The sequence below is a fragment of the Poecilia reticulata genome, chromosome 8, assembly GCF_904066995.2.
Source record: "Poecilia reticulata chromosome 8, P_reticulata-male-v2, whole genome shotgun sequence".
NCBI classification, from domain to species: Eukaryota; Metazoa; Chordata; class Actinopteri; order Cyprinodontiformes; family Poeciliidae; genus Poecilia; species Poecilia reticulata.
This window is the reverse complement of record NC_088837.1, coordinates 21866413-21885241: the sequence shown is the minus strand read 5'-3', so window position 1 is coordinate 21885241 and position 18829 is coordinate 21866413. Positions and strand designations below refer to the sequence as shown.

The 18829-nt window shown below is 38.3% G+C and overlaps 1 protein-coding gene across 5 annotated transcripts in view; it reads left to right on the top strand.

Annotated features, from left to right (window-relative positions):
• Positions 1-18829, top strand: part of asic2 (acid-sensing (proton-gated) ion channel 2) — a 397850-nt gene that overhangs the window by 250844 nt on the left and 128177 nt on the right. Inside the window, exon 1 of one of the 5 annotated variants that reach the window (XM_017306278.2) lies at positions 8883-11033. The exons of 2 other annotated variants lie outside the window; for them this stretch is intronic. In XM_017306278.2, coding sequence (XP_017161767.2) covers positions 10341-11033 — 693 coding nt within the window. In that variant the 5' untranslated portion in view covers positions 8883-10340. Of the gene's footprint in view, positions 1-8882; positions 11034-18829 lie in introns of those variants that run through there. 2 more of the 5 variants (XM_081610229.1, XM_008417028.3) reach the window with 2 other exon arrangements.

Below are 18829 nucleotides of genomic sequence, written 5' to 3'. Positions count from 1 at the left end.
AAGATGAACCCGGGTTTTACATGGGAGCCACGTCCTTTTCGTTTAAGAGATAACACAGTGATGGTAAGCAGGTTAATTGTTTTCCAGAAAACTTTCTTGCCAAACAAAACCTCCCGTTTGTCTGTACTGTTCTCTGAAAGAGGTGCAACATAACATCCTCAGCAGCCTTCATATACCGCAGAGCTGAACATTTAGTCTAAAGTAGAGATCAGAGTGATGTCTCACATGAAGAGTCAGCGCTCTGAGCTAACAGGATCAACATGCTGAATTTTGCTGACGTGCTGAGTCACAGTCTAACACACAGGGAGCTGTGAACACACTGACAGATCTACACAGCCTGCTGGCTGCATGGAAGTAGAAAAGGTGTTTTTTTCAACATAGTTGTTGATTAGTTTTTATTGGGAAAGTATGTTTGGCTGTTAACAGTGAAGCAACAGATGTTAGAGCTGGAAAAACAATATGTTATTGCTGCAAAGTTTGACTGTATGAAATTCTCTTACTAACAGAAAAACTCAACAGCGTCGATGTAATATGATCTATATTTCATTTGTGTGCACAATTTTATTTTTTACCAGCCAGAGGAGACGACTTTTTCAGTAATAAAAGCAATGTTTATAATACTAAGTCAGGCTGTCAATATAAGATATTTTTTTATATAAGCAATACTGAAAACAAATATTTTTTGAATTAACTAATTTATGCCAAAATCAATGTTAATTCAGCCATTTCCATCTTCCCAAATTGGTAAACACAGCAGCACTGCAGACATGAAACAAACACTTTTTGTTCCTTTTGGAGTTAATAAGATCGGAGTTTTCTGATGGCAGTGTGTCAAAAAATGTCATGACTTTTTTCATCTGAGGAGCTAAAGTCAATAAGGGTTAATAAATACGTCCAATTATATAATGTTCTGTCAGGTGAAAACACCTCACAAGACAAGGTTTAAGTTTATAAACTCTGAAACAAGACGACTCTGAAAGATCAAAACGAATGTAAAAGAAAAATGGCATTTTAAAGGTCTTATTTTGTAAATTAGCATAAAATCTAAATGCTCATTGTGTGGCTGTTTAGTTGAGTGAAATGCCAGCTGTGCTTAAGTGTTTTGAAAGTGGCCTCATGTTTACTTGCTCATCTTACTTGAGTGCATTTATTCCTTTTAAATTGAGCTAAATGTGGGGATGTACAGTATTCAAGAATGTGTGTTTTAGATGTTAACTTTCCCTTTTAAACCAAATTTAGCCACATTTCCACCAAGAAACATATACAATTTTTTAAACATTTTTAAATGGGTCAAACAATGATTGTATTTTATCTCTTCTTTAGCAAGACAAAATACTATCAACGACCAAAAATTATAAAACACCAAGAACCTTCTTTAGTACTTTTTACTTTAGGCCCATTAGAATACTCAGTGTCTATAACTATTTGTATGTAATTTTAGTTGCAGTTTAGAAATTGTACTAATTATTTGCAGGCTAAAAGCAAATTGAGTATTCTACGGAGTTAAATTCCTGCCAGAACGTAATGATCTTTACTTAAAACGGAAATTACTGAAAGAGAAAATCAGTTCAGAAAATGTTTAGCTCAGAGTATGAGCTGAAGCAGTGTTTCTCATTCCTGCCCTGTATATTTTAGATGTGCCTCTGCTCCAGCACACCTGATTCAAATGATAACATTAGCTTCTGCATGCCATCAAGTGCTGCAGAAGCCTGTTAATCACCCATTTATTCAGGCCAGGTGTGAGGGAGAAGGGAAACATCCAAAACATGGAGGGCAGTGGTCCTTCAGGAACAGGATTGAGAAACTGAGAGAATCTTGAATCAGCACTTGGAGTCCTTTATTGACAATCACCAGACAGGAAATGGGCAGACAGAGAAGGAGGGATGACATGCAGGAAAGGTTAAAGGTCAGGAATCCAACATAGGATGGGCGCTCCCCGATCACTTTACCTCTACTGCACAGAACACCCCATAAAGTGTTACATAATTGATGATTAAGATTTTATTTAACTGCGTGTGAAAGATTCAATTAGACACAAATTGTAAGAAGTGCCAAATAATTTTTACTGCAGCCATCACCATGTTTTAAATGCAGGACAGCCATATTAAATTTTAAGGTCAGGATCAGGTAGAAACCGCCAAGTTATGTTGTCCATAGACAAACTGGGAAATTCCAACTTCTGGAGTAAAATGAAACACATATTTTGACAAACGGTGCATATTTTTTATTTTCATCTGACTGGAAGAAGTTGAGTGAAGTCCTGCAGAGAGACAGTACAACATGGTGGCACTTGGAGTACCAGCCTTTTACCGAGCTAGTACTGGTTATAAACAGTCTGAGAACCACTTTAAGAAAGCAATTTGTTCCTGATTGTAAATATGAAGCAGGTATTTTGGCAGAGCATTTTAGGTCTGCTGACAGAAAGATTTAAAGAGCGAGCGGACACCCAGTGGGAGCTGTAAAGGGCAGGAATGTGTGTGCAGAGTGCAGCTGGACGACTGCCGAACTGTCAGACTGCATGTAGGTAGTGTCATCTGGGGAGGACTATTAGTGTAACAAGAGCTGATGGTATCATCATAGAGATGGGAATGCAACTGCATAAACAATGCAGCACTTTTTTTTGTTAGCTTATAATGTAATTGCGTTGCTTTTTTCCCCCCACACAAATTGAATTATTACCTTTGACTGCAGAAGCAGAAATAGCTCATTGGTGGTCGACAACTTTATTACAAATTGTTTATCAACTAACATGTATTGTGAGTTTTAATAGTTTAACTACTAATTTTGTTTTGTAAGTCACATAGAACTTCTTTTCTCTACCTTTTTTTGCTGAAAATCTTTTGTAGAATCACAGCTCATAAGTTATTTTTAATGCCAGTTTTCCTGTTTGTTTTGATACAGATCTTTTAATCTGTTGGTTTTCATTTCTAACTTTTTCAGTGAACAAGCCCCAAACTTGACCCAAAGCGCAGGTAATATGACAGAGTTCAGTAGAGGAAGGTTTATTTAGCTCACATTTTGATTTCAGTTAATCTCTTTGGAAGCCATCCACTGAGTTATGAGAAATTGATCTTTTTTTTTTTTTTGCCATTTACTTAGAAAAACACAAACACATTTCTAGGTATAAAGCAGATAATGATCTTTGACTTTTCTTAGTCTAGCAGTTGACTTGAATTTACCTAAACTAGGATTAAATATTTGACAGTATGTTGTCAGGAAATCTAAGTGTGGTTAATATACTGACAACAGGCAGAATAAAATATTTGAAATCATTACAAAGTTTTCTTATGACATTTAATCATTTTAGATGCTCTTTTTAAAGTTATTTCTGATGTACATGCTTTTCTAAATGGTACATCTTCTACAGTTTATCTCTCTCATCTACTGACTTCAATGTTTGTCTCTGGAGCTGGTAGGTTGAGCTGCATTTTCATTTCTAAAATGAAATTATGACTATTTTTAAGTGTTAAAATCTTTTGCTCACCATCCATTTGCAAAGCTTCTGTCCCATCAGACTTTGGGGACACAAGTGTCACACCTCATGGCTTTTCATTTTTTTGTCCCCAAAAGAGCAATGTTATTTTTTACTGTCTGACTACTTTTTGCCACAGCACCTCCTCCTCACCTCTAAGTTTAAGTCTGGAGGGAGATTATTTCCACAAAATTATTTCCTTGAGGGGAGGAATTTTGATGAACCATGAATTTTTGGCTTTCCTTTTTTATGCTTTGTCCTTTCTAGAACGGTTCTGTCCATCGGAGAATAATCCTCCTTAATGACAACACAGAAATCTGTAAGGGAAAACATCTTTCATTAAAGACCGCTATGCATTTTGGAGTTACTCTTATCATAATAGCATTAGGTTAGTATATGTGTCTTTTTTAAGTTGTGCCATTGATTGCTAATTGTTTAGTCTGAAGTAAACTGGCACTCTGCCACTGTTATGTTAAGGCTATAAGCTTTGAGATTTGCTGAGATCATCTGCAGTCCAAACTGTAACTATCTCAATTCACCTGCTGTTATTAAAACAACTCATGGAATAAATACGTGCATGACAGTTTCCAGTGGTTTCTTGTTAACTCGGTGAAAGCGTTTCCCCTCTGTTCCTGACAGATAAAATTACAGCTCATCTGGGCATCTCCAACCAAGTAAAATGTTTGTTTCTTACCTGCAGAAGCATTTTCTTGTAATTTCTTTGGTTGCACTTCACCTCCTGCCTTGACAGAACAGACAGCTAGACGAGTAAACTTGCCATGTATGGTTCTTGTTATTCACTGTTTGAGTATTCAGAACTTCACCATGAAAGCAGAAGTGTTTTTTGGCAGCAGTGCCAAGGTTTACTGCCTGAGGCAATATGCAAAAACGAGTGTCTTCCACATGAACTTGAACTGATGCCACTTTGCTTTGCTATGAAGATGGGATTTGATAATCCTGTGAAAACACTTTTTTTTTGTCAGTTTAGTCACTCCTTATGTTCTTTTGGTCCTGAGCATAAGGCAACAGGATTAGAGTTAAAGTTTGGGTATTTTTAATGTTCCATACTCTTGGTGTCATTTTATAGCACAATCAAATATCTGTTAACTTCAGTTGTTATGAAATGCTATATATATATATATATCTAACACAAATTAAATTATATTTGACTTTGCAATTTGGTGCCTCTGTCTCTTTAAGAAGCTTCTATTCTTTCTGACACTCTGCCTTTAGCCCATCATCACTGTATTGTGTTGCATTGTCAAGTATATAGTTTATATTAACTGAAAACATATTGATGAGTCATGGTTTAGTGGTTCATTGGTTTACTATGTTGGCTACCCAATCTTGGTACAGAGAAGACATTTGTAATCAAATATTTAACATTTATTTTGCTGTTCTTTAAGAGTACATGCAGAATAAGTCTGATAACCCAGCTAGACTTTCTAACTTAGTGTAGGCTTGTTTTTGTTTTTGAGTAAATTTCCCAGTTGTCCAGAAGCACATCAATAGTAAGGTAGATAACATATTGAAGAATGTTAAAGTGAATACAAACACAATTTTTCATTTAGAAAAGAAATCCCAGAAGGAGGACTTGCAATGTACAAGTGTGTTGTAGATATTTAATAGAGATACAGTTCAACATGACACTTATGGATTACAGTAGACGCTGCAACAATAAACCAAGGACACCATCATCTAGTGGAGAAAAATGCAGCAGGACAGTTATGCTTACATCAGCTACATCAAAGACATTCTTTATGTTAATGCACAGCCATCTAATCAGTTTAAGGTTAAATACAGAGGACTCGACAACACTGATCAGCACTGACACTGTTTTTTTCCAGTGTTCAGAAATAGTAAAATACTTTGATGAATCCACCCATACATAATTTGTTAATGACAGCAATGTTCTGGTGACAAAAGCTCACCAAGCTCAACATGTTATTATCTGCAGCAGCGACTCGAATAAGATGGAACGAGCTCGAACAAAACCCCCATTGTCGTTTTACAAGGAAGGTTTCTTATGGTGGCTCTGAGTCACATTAGTTACATGTTACAGGTATGTGAAGAGCCGTTATTAACCTTTTCACTTTATCATACTGGAGCATAGATTTTTATTTTATACCAACCTCCAGAAATAGACTTTGAAGATACCAATAATTGTGAGCTTTCTATCTGACGGTGCTGGCAATTAGTTTCTAAAGATCGGGAAGCAGAAACAACCAGTTGATGTTTGCGATATGCCTGACATAACTTACACTTAGAACAAGCTTGATGGATGGAAGATTACCACGAGATCTACAGTTTTATTCGCCTCCCTCATTTTTCATGCGCTTGCCACCGACTCGGGCTCACCTGAGCGTTCACTGAGGCCAGCATGAAACTCGTATCCTTATTAATCATCCACAAATTCTGCCTTCCTCGTACACATGCATGGAGCTTTGCACAGCCGCCATTGTTAAGCATTTTTAACCCAGCTTTCTCCAAAATACTCCCCACCTCATTAGCGTGACTCTGTTAATGCTTGATTGGGGTTTGTATATCACTCACAAGCATTTTACTCCAGTGTCTCATTTGATCTGGGAGAAGGAAGGAAGGAAATGTATATGAATGTAAATGTCATGGCTCTGCGGTTAGAGGGCGATGTGTAATTGCATCAGGCGCTTGGTTTGACTATATCCCTAATTAATGTATAATTTCCCACATGCTTACGGATTGCAAATTGAATACGTTGAGCCTTTGAGGTGTTCTTTACTCTGGCTGCTCAGTTGGACTGAGAAACCGTCTTTATGGCTCTAAGCTAATTATTCAGCCTGTGGATCCAGGCTCTGGAAGGATGCCTCTGAATCTCGCTTTAGGCAGTATGAGTCTGTTTTTGTGTGTGTATTCCACGTAGTAATTGCTTGAGGAATTAATAGTATGTGCATGCATTTCACATCCCAGTTCTGCATTTCTGTTTTGTGTTTTGACCTGACGTGAATTATGCATGAAAGTATTTTACTATTTTTCAAAGTTCTGGTTGAGCTTCTTGGTTATGAGGCAATATCTGTGCATGTTTATGATAATTTCTTATTTTGAAGGAAGCTGTAAGGTTCATGAAAGGTTTTTTAAAATTTATGTGGAGGGTTTCTTGGGTTATGTTTTAGATATTTCTGCTCAACAATGTGATTAAAGGGAGTTACACATCGCTGCAGAACACTCATCCTTAGACCTTTAGGAGAAATTTAGGTTTTTGTCGAAATAATGTCAGAACTGCACATTTGACTGTTCCTGCAGCAGGTTTGGCCTTTGACCTCCTGTTTTGAATATTGCTGGAAGCACAAACTTGGCACATGATGTGATGAAAAAACATGATGAAGTTAAATAAATTGGGAACTTTAACAAACAGAAGTCTGAAAAAATGTGAAGATAGGCGAGCCTGAGGACAGATGTAAAAAAATAATGAAAATATATTTTCAATCACACTGGGAGATGAAATGCTCTCAGTAATAGGCAGAAGACCGCTGAATGCTAATGAGTGATACCTCAAAATGTCCAAAGCGACACATTGCCTTGCTGGATGATCAAGAGCTCAGAGAGTTGGCTCTGAAGCGTTTTGGTGATTTGTATCGACGTCTATTTTCCTTCTCAGTATTGAACAGCTATTGCCTGTTGACTAGTGTAGTATGTGGAGATCCCATTAAAGCTGAAGACAATTATACTGAAAGTTGGCTCTTGATGAGAACTGAAATCTAAAAGCAAAGCCAGAGTCCAACTGCTAATGCTGTTTTAATTTAACGCTGAACATTTTCAATAATATGTACTTCTCTTTAATTGGAAACATTGCTCATACTTCATAATGTTTCCAACAGCACCCCACTTTAACGTTTACATCATGGAATATTTGCAATTCTAAATATCAGTTGTTAGAAATATGTATATGTAAAAATGCAGAGTGCATAATTTTGACTCCAAAGAAAGTAAATCTAAAAGCTTTTGTGTGTGTGTGTTGCCTTGGAAACGTTGAATATCGAAAAACATTTTTGCTGCTTTGACTTGACTGAACAAAATATAACAATTATTTAAATTGCAATAAGGATGTTACTGATTTGGTGCTGTTAATTATAGTTTTCTCTTGGGAAACATGAATAAAAATAACCATATTCCAGTTGCTTATATACATTTAACTAAATTAAAGTAGGTATGGTTTGATGCAAATTCTAGCATAATGAAAGAATCAAAAACTATATATTTTTTGCACCACTCCAAAACATTTATGCACACGGTTTGGGTTTGGGGAGAATTTGGCTGTTTTGCCAGGAGGAATTTGAAGCCAATGAGCGTAGAATGTAGATTTTGAATTAACACCAAGTGATGACAAATAATTGAAATCATATTCCATTTTTTTGTGTGTATTTACAAAATAGCACAAAAACACAAAAAAGAAACTGTTTGCTCTACTCACGTTAAAAAATATATTAGAAAAGAATACACAATCATATGCAGTTTACATCAATAAAAAATATGCAGTAATTAAAGATGTCCAGGGACCCAATTATCTTTTATGAACACAGTACAAAAGAGGAAAGGTGACACATTGTGCTGTGTCTGTTTTGATCATTTAAATCATGAGAGAGAGTCTGATTCCATCCTTTACAAATGTTGTACACTGATTCAAATTTGGGAAATAAGTACTCATGTCTCGATGTTCTGTGTCAATGTTTTTTAATTTTAGGATGACCTGGCCATTCTTTGGGTAACTTCCATCTCTTTATCACTACACAGCCTGTTGGTTGAGTTCCAGTCTCACTGTGCCACATTTAGCTGTGCCCCCTGGGCATGGCACTTATCGGCTACTGTAAGTGTATAGGTCTGTGGATGAGTGTGTGTTTGTTAGAGCGATTGACTGAATGTCTCTCTAGTGTGAAGTGCTTCAAGTGGTCAGTATGACAAGAAAAACACTACATAACATTTACCATTTCTCACCCAGAATATTTTTATTATTGTTTTTCCCCCTTTTTTTAGTTTTTGATATTCAACTCTTATGTGACCTAATTTGTTAACAATGTTATTTTAGGTTGATTGCCTTCATTTCTGATATTTGGTCACCTTTATCAATGACATTGTTTAACTAATTCTAGAGGACACCAACACATTTAGAGGATAACCATCAATGAGTTCTGTGTCTGCATCTTTATGAGATGGTTAGCTGACCCCTAGTTGATGCAGGTGAGTAGTCGCTGCATATTCTGCTTCTTTTAGTTTTAAAACTGGTTTTAGAATCAATGTTCAATCTCCACACGTGGAAAAAAGAGATTTTGAATATACTGGAAGCACAAAATTTTATTGATGTGCGCTGCACGCCATCGCCTGCCGCTCATCGTTCTGTGGCTGCTTAGCAGCAGCAGCAGCAGGCAAACAGAGGGGGGCGAAGGACGGCACAAGTTAGCACAGAGAGAGACAGGCGCTCTCATCAGTGACGGACTCACCGGCAGCGTGGACAGAGCTGTGGCGCAGGCAGAGGAGGAGAAGAGGTGACACAGGGAGGAAAAGCTGCCTGTAAACTGGAGGAAACCACAGGAGAGAGAGGGAGGCGGGATAAACAGAGTGATCACAGAGGAGAGAGAAGTCATTCAGAGCAGGGAGAAGGAGAACGCTGGTAAAATCAGACAAGGACCCAGACTGAGGAAAGCGCACGGAGAAGCCTTTCCTGACGGAGGGAGAAGCCGGAGTGTGTGTGCAAAGTGGGAAAGAAGGAGTATGAAAAGAGGAGGAGAGTGAACCTGACCAAAGGCTTGCCTGACACAACAGAAGAGGAGGAGGAGCATGAGGGCAAGTTGATAGATTTGATTTGAAGAGATTATTTTTAGAAAGAGGATCGAGGACATGACAGGAATACTAAGATGAGAGATGCACTGTCTAAGTCACGGAGAAAAACTATGGAGGAAGAAACCAGGAGACGGAGAAAAGGCGGTGAGAGATGTTGAGATCAGTGTCACTGAGTGGATTAGCCTCGCTCAGATTTTTTGTAGAAAACCTCTTTGCATGTCCGTGAATATGCATGAATGCCCTCTTTTAAATGTGAAAGCATGTTGTGGGTTTCCAACTGTGACGATGGGGTTGAGAGGCAGATCAAAAACTACTTGGAGGACCCCTGAAGAAGCTAATAAAACCGGCCAAAGCTGAGCACGAGGAGAGAGTCGGAGCATCCAAAGTGAGAATGCACAGAGAGACTGAAAGCAAACAGGCTTTGAATATCTTTTATGTATTAGAGCTTGTGCTGATTTCAGGAAAGGATTGATAATAATCTCTGGCTGTACACGTCTGAAAGCCTGAAGGGCTTTGGAGAACTAAGCTACAACTCCACAAAAAAGGGAAAAGATGGAACAAGAAAATCTCTGCTAGGACCGACACAACCACACCAACCAATCCATCACCCCTGTCATCTCATTATTTTAATTATCTTCCCTTCCCACATTTGTTTTTGTCCTTCCTGCTTAGCCTTTGGTATTTTTATTCTGCTCCCTTCTTTCTCTGTCTCCTCTTAATCTTATTCTTCCCTTTGCTCTCTCTGTCTTATCGTTTCTTGTTCACTGTCACACTCACTGCCATGGATGCTGGACTCGCTCATGTAGAAGACACCTTGCTTAGAGCACATTTGCCTCTCTGGTTTATCTCTTCTTCCCCTGCTGAGTTGAATGATTGGAGCAATTTTCAGACTGAGACTAGCAATGAGGACCAACAAGTAGCTGCTGCTGCTGCTGCTGTGTGATGGACAACTTTAAACCACACAACAATCTGAGTACTTTTTGATGTGCACACAATATTGTTGTGATTGAGTGCATGGATAGATAAAGGTTATATAGTGGATTTCTCCTGGAGCTACATGTTGGCCCCTGTCCCTGAGGCCTGGCCAGGAAATGACGCCTCTCCTGCGGTTGTAGGAGCGTTGTGGGCAGCGATGGCCCTGCAGGGGCACTGTCTCCAGAGGGGTTCCCCAGCCATGATCAGAAAGGCTCGCAAGCGACGTCTCACGAAACCAACTCTGGCTCAGGTCACATCCACTCTGTTGTCAAGGACACGTCTACACGGCCTGCGGCATGTTTGTGTCCCTGGAGGTTCTGTTGGCCGCCGGGCGTTCTGGCTGCTGGCCCTCTGCACCTCCCTGGGGTTGCTGTTATCCTGGTCCTCTAACCGACTCCTCCTTTGGCTGTCCTTTCCCACGTACACACGGGTCCACACCGAATGGGCCAAAGAACTTGCCTTTCCCGCTGTCACTATTTGCAACAACAACCCAATTCGCCTCTACAAACTCACAAAGAGCGACCTGTACTTTGCTGGCCACTGGCTTGGCCTGCTGCTGGCTAACCGGACAGTAAGACCTATGGTTCTGGACTTGATGCAAGAGGACCATCTGGCCTGGTTCAGGAAACTCTCAGACTTCAGGCTCTTTCTGCCACCCAGAAACTTTGAGGGAACCAACCTGGAGTTTATGGACAGACTGAGCCACCAGCTGGATGAAATGCTTCTGTCATGCAAATACAAGGGAGAGCCCTGTGGAGCGCACAACTTCTCCTCCGTAAGTCCAGCTTTGAATTTTGCTTTTTCTGGAAAGTATCTGAAAACTTTAAAGTTTACACGAATGTTTACACTACCCCCTTTTCCCTTCAGCTACTTGAAAAGTAAAACTTTATTATCTTAACTTAAAACTCATTTGGATAGGAAAGTTACACTGATGAAAATGCAGAGAGGATGACGCCATTATTGTTTAAAAGGACATTGTTTTATTTAGCCATGAAAGTATCTTCTGGACAACAAGAAAGCTGAAAAAGGATTTGACAGTGACGTTATGAGTTGATTTCTCCTTATTTCTTCAATGTAAACTATCATAAACCAAAATTGCCATGTTCATATATTATTGATGTAAGTTTGTAGGATTTTGTGCCCACTCTTCCTCATGGCATGCTTCTTTACAGTTCTCTCATCTGCATGGTTGGTCTTATTTCATTTGTTTCTAAGCATCAGTCGTCTTCAATTAAGTCACATCTTGCTTCAGCTGAAGTCTTGCCATTTTTATCACAATCCCTTTGAAGAAGTGCTATGTTATAGTTAGCATGTTTACTTTTGTTTTTTATTAGCCTTGTTGATAATTGGCATGTATATTATTTTGGGGGTTCCCAGTTAAGTATGGACTGCTTTGTAAACTTATAACTTTGCTTTGATCATCACAAGATTTGATGACAGTTGTTTCATCCGGTTTCTCGGGAGCTACAAAGATCTGCACCATACGATCCATGCAAAACACTAAGAGGTCACATGACGTAGAGAAGAGCAGCGCCTTTCGTTCTATCAAATGACAAAAGCAACTTTTGATAAACTCTCTTGTGGAGCCAACTGTGCATCGTCCAAGGAGGTCAGTACCTACAAGAGTTTTGCTGCTGTATTCAAACTAGCGTGACTCGTATTTACCTCAACTGCTGGTCATGTTTTCTTATTTTTCTTCTTCTTTTGAAAGGATAGTTTAGGACATGCTCAGCACATCATTGCAGAGTAAAATTTAATTGTAGTGTTCACATACATTTCTCTAAATGTTTTGTTTCTTAATTCTGAAGCTATTACTCTGCTTTATTTCACTTTGTGGAGTTTGTTACACTATAAATGTTTAATTTTTCTAAATTATTCATAAAAATTGACTATGCACTTTAATTAACATAAGTCAATACGTGAATCAGGTATATAACATTACTGGCAATGGATAAACTCTTCAGTTCATACAACCTGATGCAAAAGTTTAGTGTGCAGCTCAAACTCAAACGATTCAGAGCATCTACATGAATTAAAACACTTGAACTATCTTTTTTAGTTGCCCAAAGCAAACACTGTATTTCAGCAGCATTAAATAGTGTTTTCAAAACTTGTATGATTAAGTTTTGAACGTCAACTATCCTGTGTGCATCTTTGTGTTCAAAACACAAGGTCCTAATGCCATTTGAAAGCAGCGTAACGTTTCTCACAGCACTCAGTCAAACTCAAACATCCTGTTATCCTTTCAATCCAAACTCTTACACTCAGTACAATGCTGCTATCAGTCTCTGTTCAGTGTTTGTTGATGGGGGTTGTGATTACTTGAAGCTGCTTGTTTTCTATTTGTTTGTCCAGCTCAAGTGGGAGGTCTTGAGCTGTCAGGTGAAAGAAAACAGATCATTTCACAGTCCAGGGTATAGATTTTCCTCCCATCCACTAAAACCAGATGTTGGTTTTATTGCTGCATCAGAAAGGTGTTGTTTTGTTTTGTCCTTTTTTTGTTTTTTATCTCACTTGTCACAGGTCACTCTGTTGAGGTAAAACACTCAGTCAAGTGGATCCTGATGCACAGATTCATTTCTTTTGTGAAGTCTTTTTTTCTGATGTGCTGTGAATGTGAGCTGTACGTGTTGAGTGTGGGACTGCAATGAGTTTCTCCTGCCTGAATGAATTTCCACGTTTGATATGTGTGAACACTGCTACGGGTGGATCAAGCTGCTGATGGAGATGATGTTTGCTGAGGGCAACCGCTGTGCAAACTTGAAATTGTAATCGGTCTCTTCAAAAAATATCAGCAAAACTGGTGAAAACATTTGAGTCAATTCTGCTGAAACTGCCTTACTAAACGAACAAATAGACAAGGTCTTATGAGATAGATTTTGATCTTAAGCACACGTTTCCGTCAGTTTATTACAGGTAGTCAGGTTTTCTGTGCTAAATAGAGCAACATTGATTTATCAGTCCTCCTTTCTTTCTGGCCTTGTTTTACGTTAAAGGGGGTCTTCTGCTGTTAATACGGTCTCGGTGGTTTCACTAATCTCATTATCCTCCTGCTGCAAGTCAGCAACGACTCCCCGAGGCCCCTTTGGTATCACTGTCACCCCAAGACCAGAACAGAAGCAACAGCCACATTAAATGAGATACCGAGAACACAGGTGCAAAGGCAAGGACGGAGATAAACATGAGAGGGCTTAAATTGTGTGTAAATTTGTATGACATGATAGAGGGTGAGTGTGAAATCTAGTTTTGATTGGGTTTGGTTATCACCAGCTTTAAAGTCCAGAGAATCCTTTGAACTGTCGAGCAACGAGTAGTTTCAGGGGAGAAGAAGAAAGACGGATGTCTACAGGTTGGAAACTAGAGATGACATGAAGGAAAAGGTGTCTGGCTGGGAATACAAATAGAACCCATAACTCTGGACAGCCCCTTGAGCTGCGGGGTATCATGTGCCGATTCCACTGTATCATAGAGAGCTTGTCCGTCTGATCAATAAATCTATTAAGCCTGTGATGTAGTTTATGATGGTCTATTTTCCTCCACATATCCAGTAGTGATGTACCCTTAGCTGTCCCTCATCGAGGCCCATCAGCAGGGAATGACAGAAAAGGAAAAGCAAGGCAAACTGTTCTCGCCTTCCGCAATTAAAGTAAATGGCACCTTAGCAGGCTGAGCCTCTGTACGTGAAGAAGATACACATCTCCACCCCGTTTCCCAGAGCTCCATCTAGAACATAGCTGCACCAGAATGACAAATTAACCACTGCTATGGGTTAGAGAGCAGCACCTAATCAGACCGTAGGCGGGGAGAGCCTTGCTACTGTGATGCATCAACTCTGTGTTCATAAAAATCTCATAACCGCAGCAACTCAGTTACTGCAAAAGAGTCTTAAAGAGTTTGGCATTAGGAGTTAACACTTTGTCTTTTTTCTGCTGTTTATACTGTATTTAATCTGACTGGCTAAACTTCATGTTTTGGGTGTAACAATATGTCCAGCTTGCTAGGCAGTTCACAAGGTTTTAGCAATATTCAAGGGGAATGCTTATATCAGTAGATCACAGACCTAATTATTGATTTACCCTGCACTTTTCTCTGAAATGCAACTTGAAGTTATTTGCAGAATGCTTGCCTATGCAAAGATTTTTTACAAAAGACATATCTATAATGTTTGAAAGAAATTGCAACTTGAGGAGCTGAAGTATCTGGATGCAATGCTACTTGGCATCTTATTGGCTGGCATTTGCAAAGCTGCCAATCCAGGAAGCTTTGCCTGGATTGGCATAAAAGAGTGTAGATGCCAAGATAGTGTCCACTGTGTGTGCCATGGTGAATATTGGTGCTTTAAAGATTTTCTGTTCAGTTTATACTCATCCAATTCAGATTTGCTTAAGATTTTAGATTTTTAACTACGTATGATCAAATGTGGTCTAGACTCTCTAAAGGCTTGAACTCACCACTGTGCAATACATTTTGAATCTGTTGTGTCTTTTGTGTTTTTCTGGCACTTGTTGAACAGTGACCAAATACGAAAAACCAATGTTACTTTCTAGAAACCACAACAGCAGTGAAGCAGTTTTTATGTTTTTTTTTACATCTTTCCCATCCTGATTTTGCTCTAAAAGTAAGTGGAAGAAGTTAACAACTGGGAGAAAAGGGTGTAAAAGTAACTGTCAGCCTGTCAATCCATTCACCGCCTATAGCTGCTTAACTTGGAGGACTGTAGGGGAGCTGGAGCCTATATCTAGAAGTCATTGAGCGAGAGACCTTGGATAGGATCCCAGTCTATAACAGAGTAATACAGAGACATGCAGGACAATTATGCATGCACACACTAAGAGTGCATTGGTACAATTAACAGAGACCACATATAGATGTAAAACATGTAAACCATCTTGCTTCAAATCAACACTCCTGTCAATTCTCCCTCCTATAAAAGAAAATCCGTAGCCGCAACTGTATAAGAACATTTCCTATGAAACTTTATGTTTTATTTGTATATTTCCACCTTCTGGGAGAACATTGATGTTGTAGTACCTTTGATTGGAATCCATGAGAGTCTGCAGCTGCAGAGTTTTTACAAAAATACTGGATGAAACATCTGGTATAGAGTAGAAGGGTGGCCGTCTCTTCTATAAATATCACACATTTTCACGTTCTCTGCTTTAGGAAAACATCGCTCTAGAAATTCCTCCTTGATTTGGTTTAGCAGCCTTTATTAAATGTGAATTAATAAAGGCTTGTTCAGAACAAATAAGCCAAGCATCTACATCCAATCTATTATAAACTATTTACTATTTTAGGATTTAACAGAACAATGTTGTTGTTCAGTCAGTAGTTTTTCAGGCTTGCTGTCCGTCGTTTTACTTCCAGTGCTTTGGAATTTTCTGTTGACTAACTTTCTTTAGTGAGCACAGACTAAATGAACAGATTGACTGAAGCTTATTGTAAAGCAGCCCTAAAAGCCTGATCTATCCTTGCTGAGTGCAGAGGGGCCTGTGATTGAGATTTAAGCACATCCTGGTAATAATGAGGGGCTCTGACCTTTTCGGTAGGATTATAGAAGCAACACCGTAAGCTATTGATTTGTACTGAATGAGAAGAACAAGAGTGGTTGTCTGATGGAAGCTGTAGCTCCAACCAAAGCAATCTCACCAACTACAGGTCGTCCCATGCCGGCCATTACCATCACTCCTGATCCAATTTCCCTGAAGCTCATCTGGTTTGTTTTATTTGCTCCAACATTCCCCATCTGAAGCAGGAACAGGCCTTCTGTTTTAATTTGAATGACTACATCGCTCTCCATCACTGCCTCGGTCACACCCAAGGCCACTGAGAATACTCACCTGGACTTCTTATTTTAAGTCAAGTCCCAAATGCAGATGCAATTATTCTACACTAAGACTGATGAGGTCTGCATAAAACAAACCATAACAACATAAAATGTTACATGTTGTTCTTTTCCCTTAATGTTGCTGTTGAACTCTGTAGTCAGTGTCCAAGACATTGGCTACAGCTTAAATTATGAGTTTTGTTTTACAAAAAAAAAAAAAAACAGCGCCTAGTATTTATATAAGACGCAGAGCGAGTAAAGGCAGAGGCGTTGATTGCAGCTTCAAGAAACATGTATAAATGCTTTGCTTGACCTCAAATCTCACTCTTTGCTACTTTTTATTGCGTACAAACTTGCTTTACTTTAAATATATGCACAAAACCCACAAATAAAAACATTCGCCCTGAGGACCCGGGGGCGAGAGCCACCCACTGGTTTCTTCGTATTGAGTGTTGAGCTCAGATTTTTAGATGATAATGGAATTAATATAAGAAACAGCCTTTAGCACAGAGAAACGCACTGAAAATTCATAGATTACCCAAGAGTTGCATCAACAACTCTCAGACAAGGTCAACGAAACAAAGGTGATATATGATTATTGCAGGGAGCTTCTGTTGAGTTGCACTGTGTTGCACCACAGAAGGCTACGTGTTAATTTTAGGACATTTTGGGATCAAGGTTGCGTTAAAGGTTCAAAAGCTAGTTCGAGTCCCCGCTTTGTGAAATATCACAGTATGATTTTCCCATAGAAGGCAATGTTAACAACTTCCTATTTATTCTGGTCAGCTGGCTTCTCAGTTACCCTTCAAAATGGCTCTTTGATTTTACTTAAGTTGATTTTGTTACGTTTCAGTGTTTGTCCCAACAACAGAAATGTAGAATAGACGTCCAAACTGTATTTACATTTTCACCATTTGACAAAAAGAAATTTTGCTTGTACACAGTAAAAATGCCAGTGTTGAATTAACACCCAAAAGTGTCTATATGTGTCCAAGTCAGCAGGTGTTAAATTCAACAATACAGAGAGTCACATTAACATTACAACGGTGCTGGTGTTATATATATTAAATATATTATATATTAAAAGTAACACCAGTGTAGTGTTGATCACAAAATATAATGTGGCGTTAAAAAAGTAAATAACTGACCCACAAGGTGCCAATATTAATCAGATCCAGTGGAAAATATTCACAACAATACACAGAAATGGAAAGTTTAACTTTTCTTTAATCCGTTTTATAGTATTATAGACCAATGTTAATTTAACAAATAAATGGGTGTCAATCTTTTAACACTTTCAGAAGTGTTACTTTAACACCACCTGACTTGGACACATATAGACACTTTTGGGTGTTAATTCAACACTGGCCTTTTTACTGTGTTCCCTCTGAGAATAAAAAAATGTTGGCAGCACCTTGTTCTTTTCTACTATGCTCTTTCAGCATTGCAGCAGAATACCTGAGCTGGCTGCTGGATCTGTTGGTGGCCTTGTTGGTTGCAATTAACCACTTCAACTCAGCCATTTGAAACTGGAAATGGACATTTTAAGTTCTTATTACATTGAATACAATGATGTTTGTAATTATAAAGTGAAGTTAAAATGTAACACTGTAAAACGTGTGAAACTTCTGCATATTTTTTCATAATTATAAATATCTCAACAAATTAAGTCTTATCTGGCTTTGGCTTTTATTGAAAGTATTAAATTCTGGTTAAATTTTTTAGATGAGGGAAGTAATTGGATTTTAAGCTCACTTGTGTTAGTCATATTGTAAGAATACAAGGGCAAAGTAATTTAGATTAACTTGACAGATCTGCTATTGTGTATAAAAGAAGTGCTTTATAGTTAGTTTAATAGAAGCTGGAGTTTTTCCAACTTGTGGAAATCCTCTTAGATTTCAGACATGTTAAATTTCTACACTGTAAAAAGGGAGGTATAAAAATCTGATCTTTGTAGCCATTTGTTATTTCATTTTGCCATAGGAATAAAATAATTTGGATTTATGAACAGCCTCCAGAATGTGCTTTTCCAGCCTGAGCCAACGTTAATTATTTCTCTTACAAGAAGCACCATCACACTGTAAAACTTCAGAGATATTTTTAAAACAGATAAAAGGGTAACAGGTTTGACATTTTAAACTTGTTTTACTATCTTATGATTAATTGGTTTAAGTTGATTCTGATTTATTATAAGAAAACATTAAACCCAAAACAGAAAAATATTTATACTCCTTAGAGATTCGAGTATTTTTAGTCCACATGATTCTTGTAACTGGAAACATTAATGTTTCGGAGTGGTCCTGTCAAAACATCACCGAAGGCAAAAAGTTAAAATACTTGTAGAATCAATCAAAAGGATAAAAAACATCAGCTTTGCTGTAATCTTTCCAGCCTTCCTGCAGTCCTTCAAGACTAAAACTCTGGCAGCCTGAATGAACTGCAGACATGTCAGAAAATACAACCTTTTTTAAATCACTTGTTTTTATGTGCTTCCTATGACTTTTTTTTCTTTTCTGATATTTCCTTTACCTCCACAGCAGAGTATTGTTGTCAGAGCAGTTAGCTGTGCTTTATTATGGTGCGTTCACGAATTAGAAAAATATCAGATTTTGGGGTTTGCAGGGTGGATAAACCTGAAAGATATATGTCTATAATAAAAATAAATAATATTGTTTTTGGCATTTTTTTAATAAACCTCTGTAAAAGACATCATAATTACCTATTGTTCTAATTCACTGGAAAGA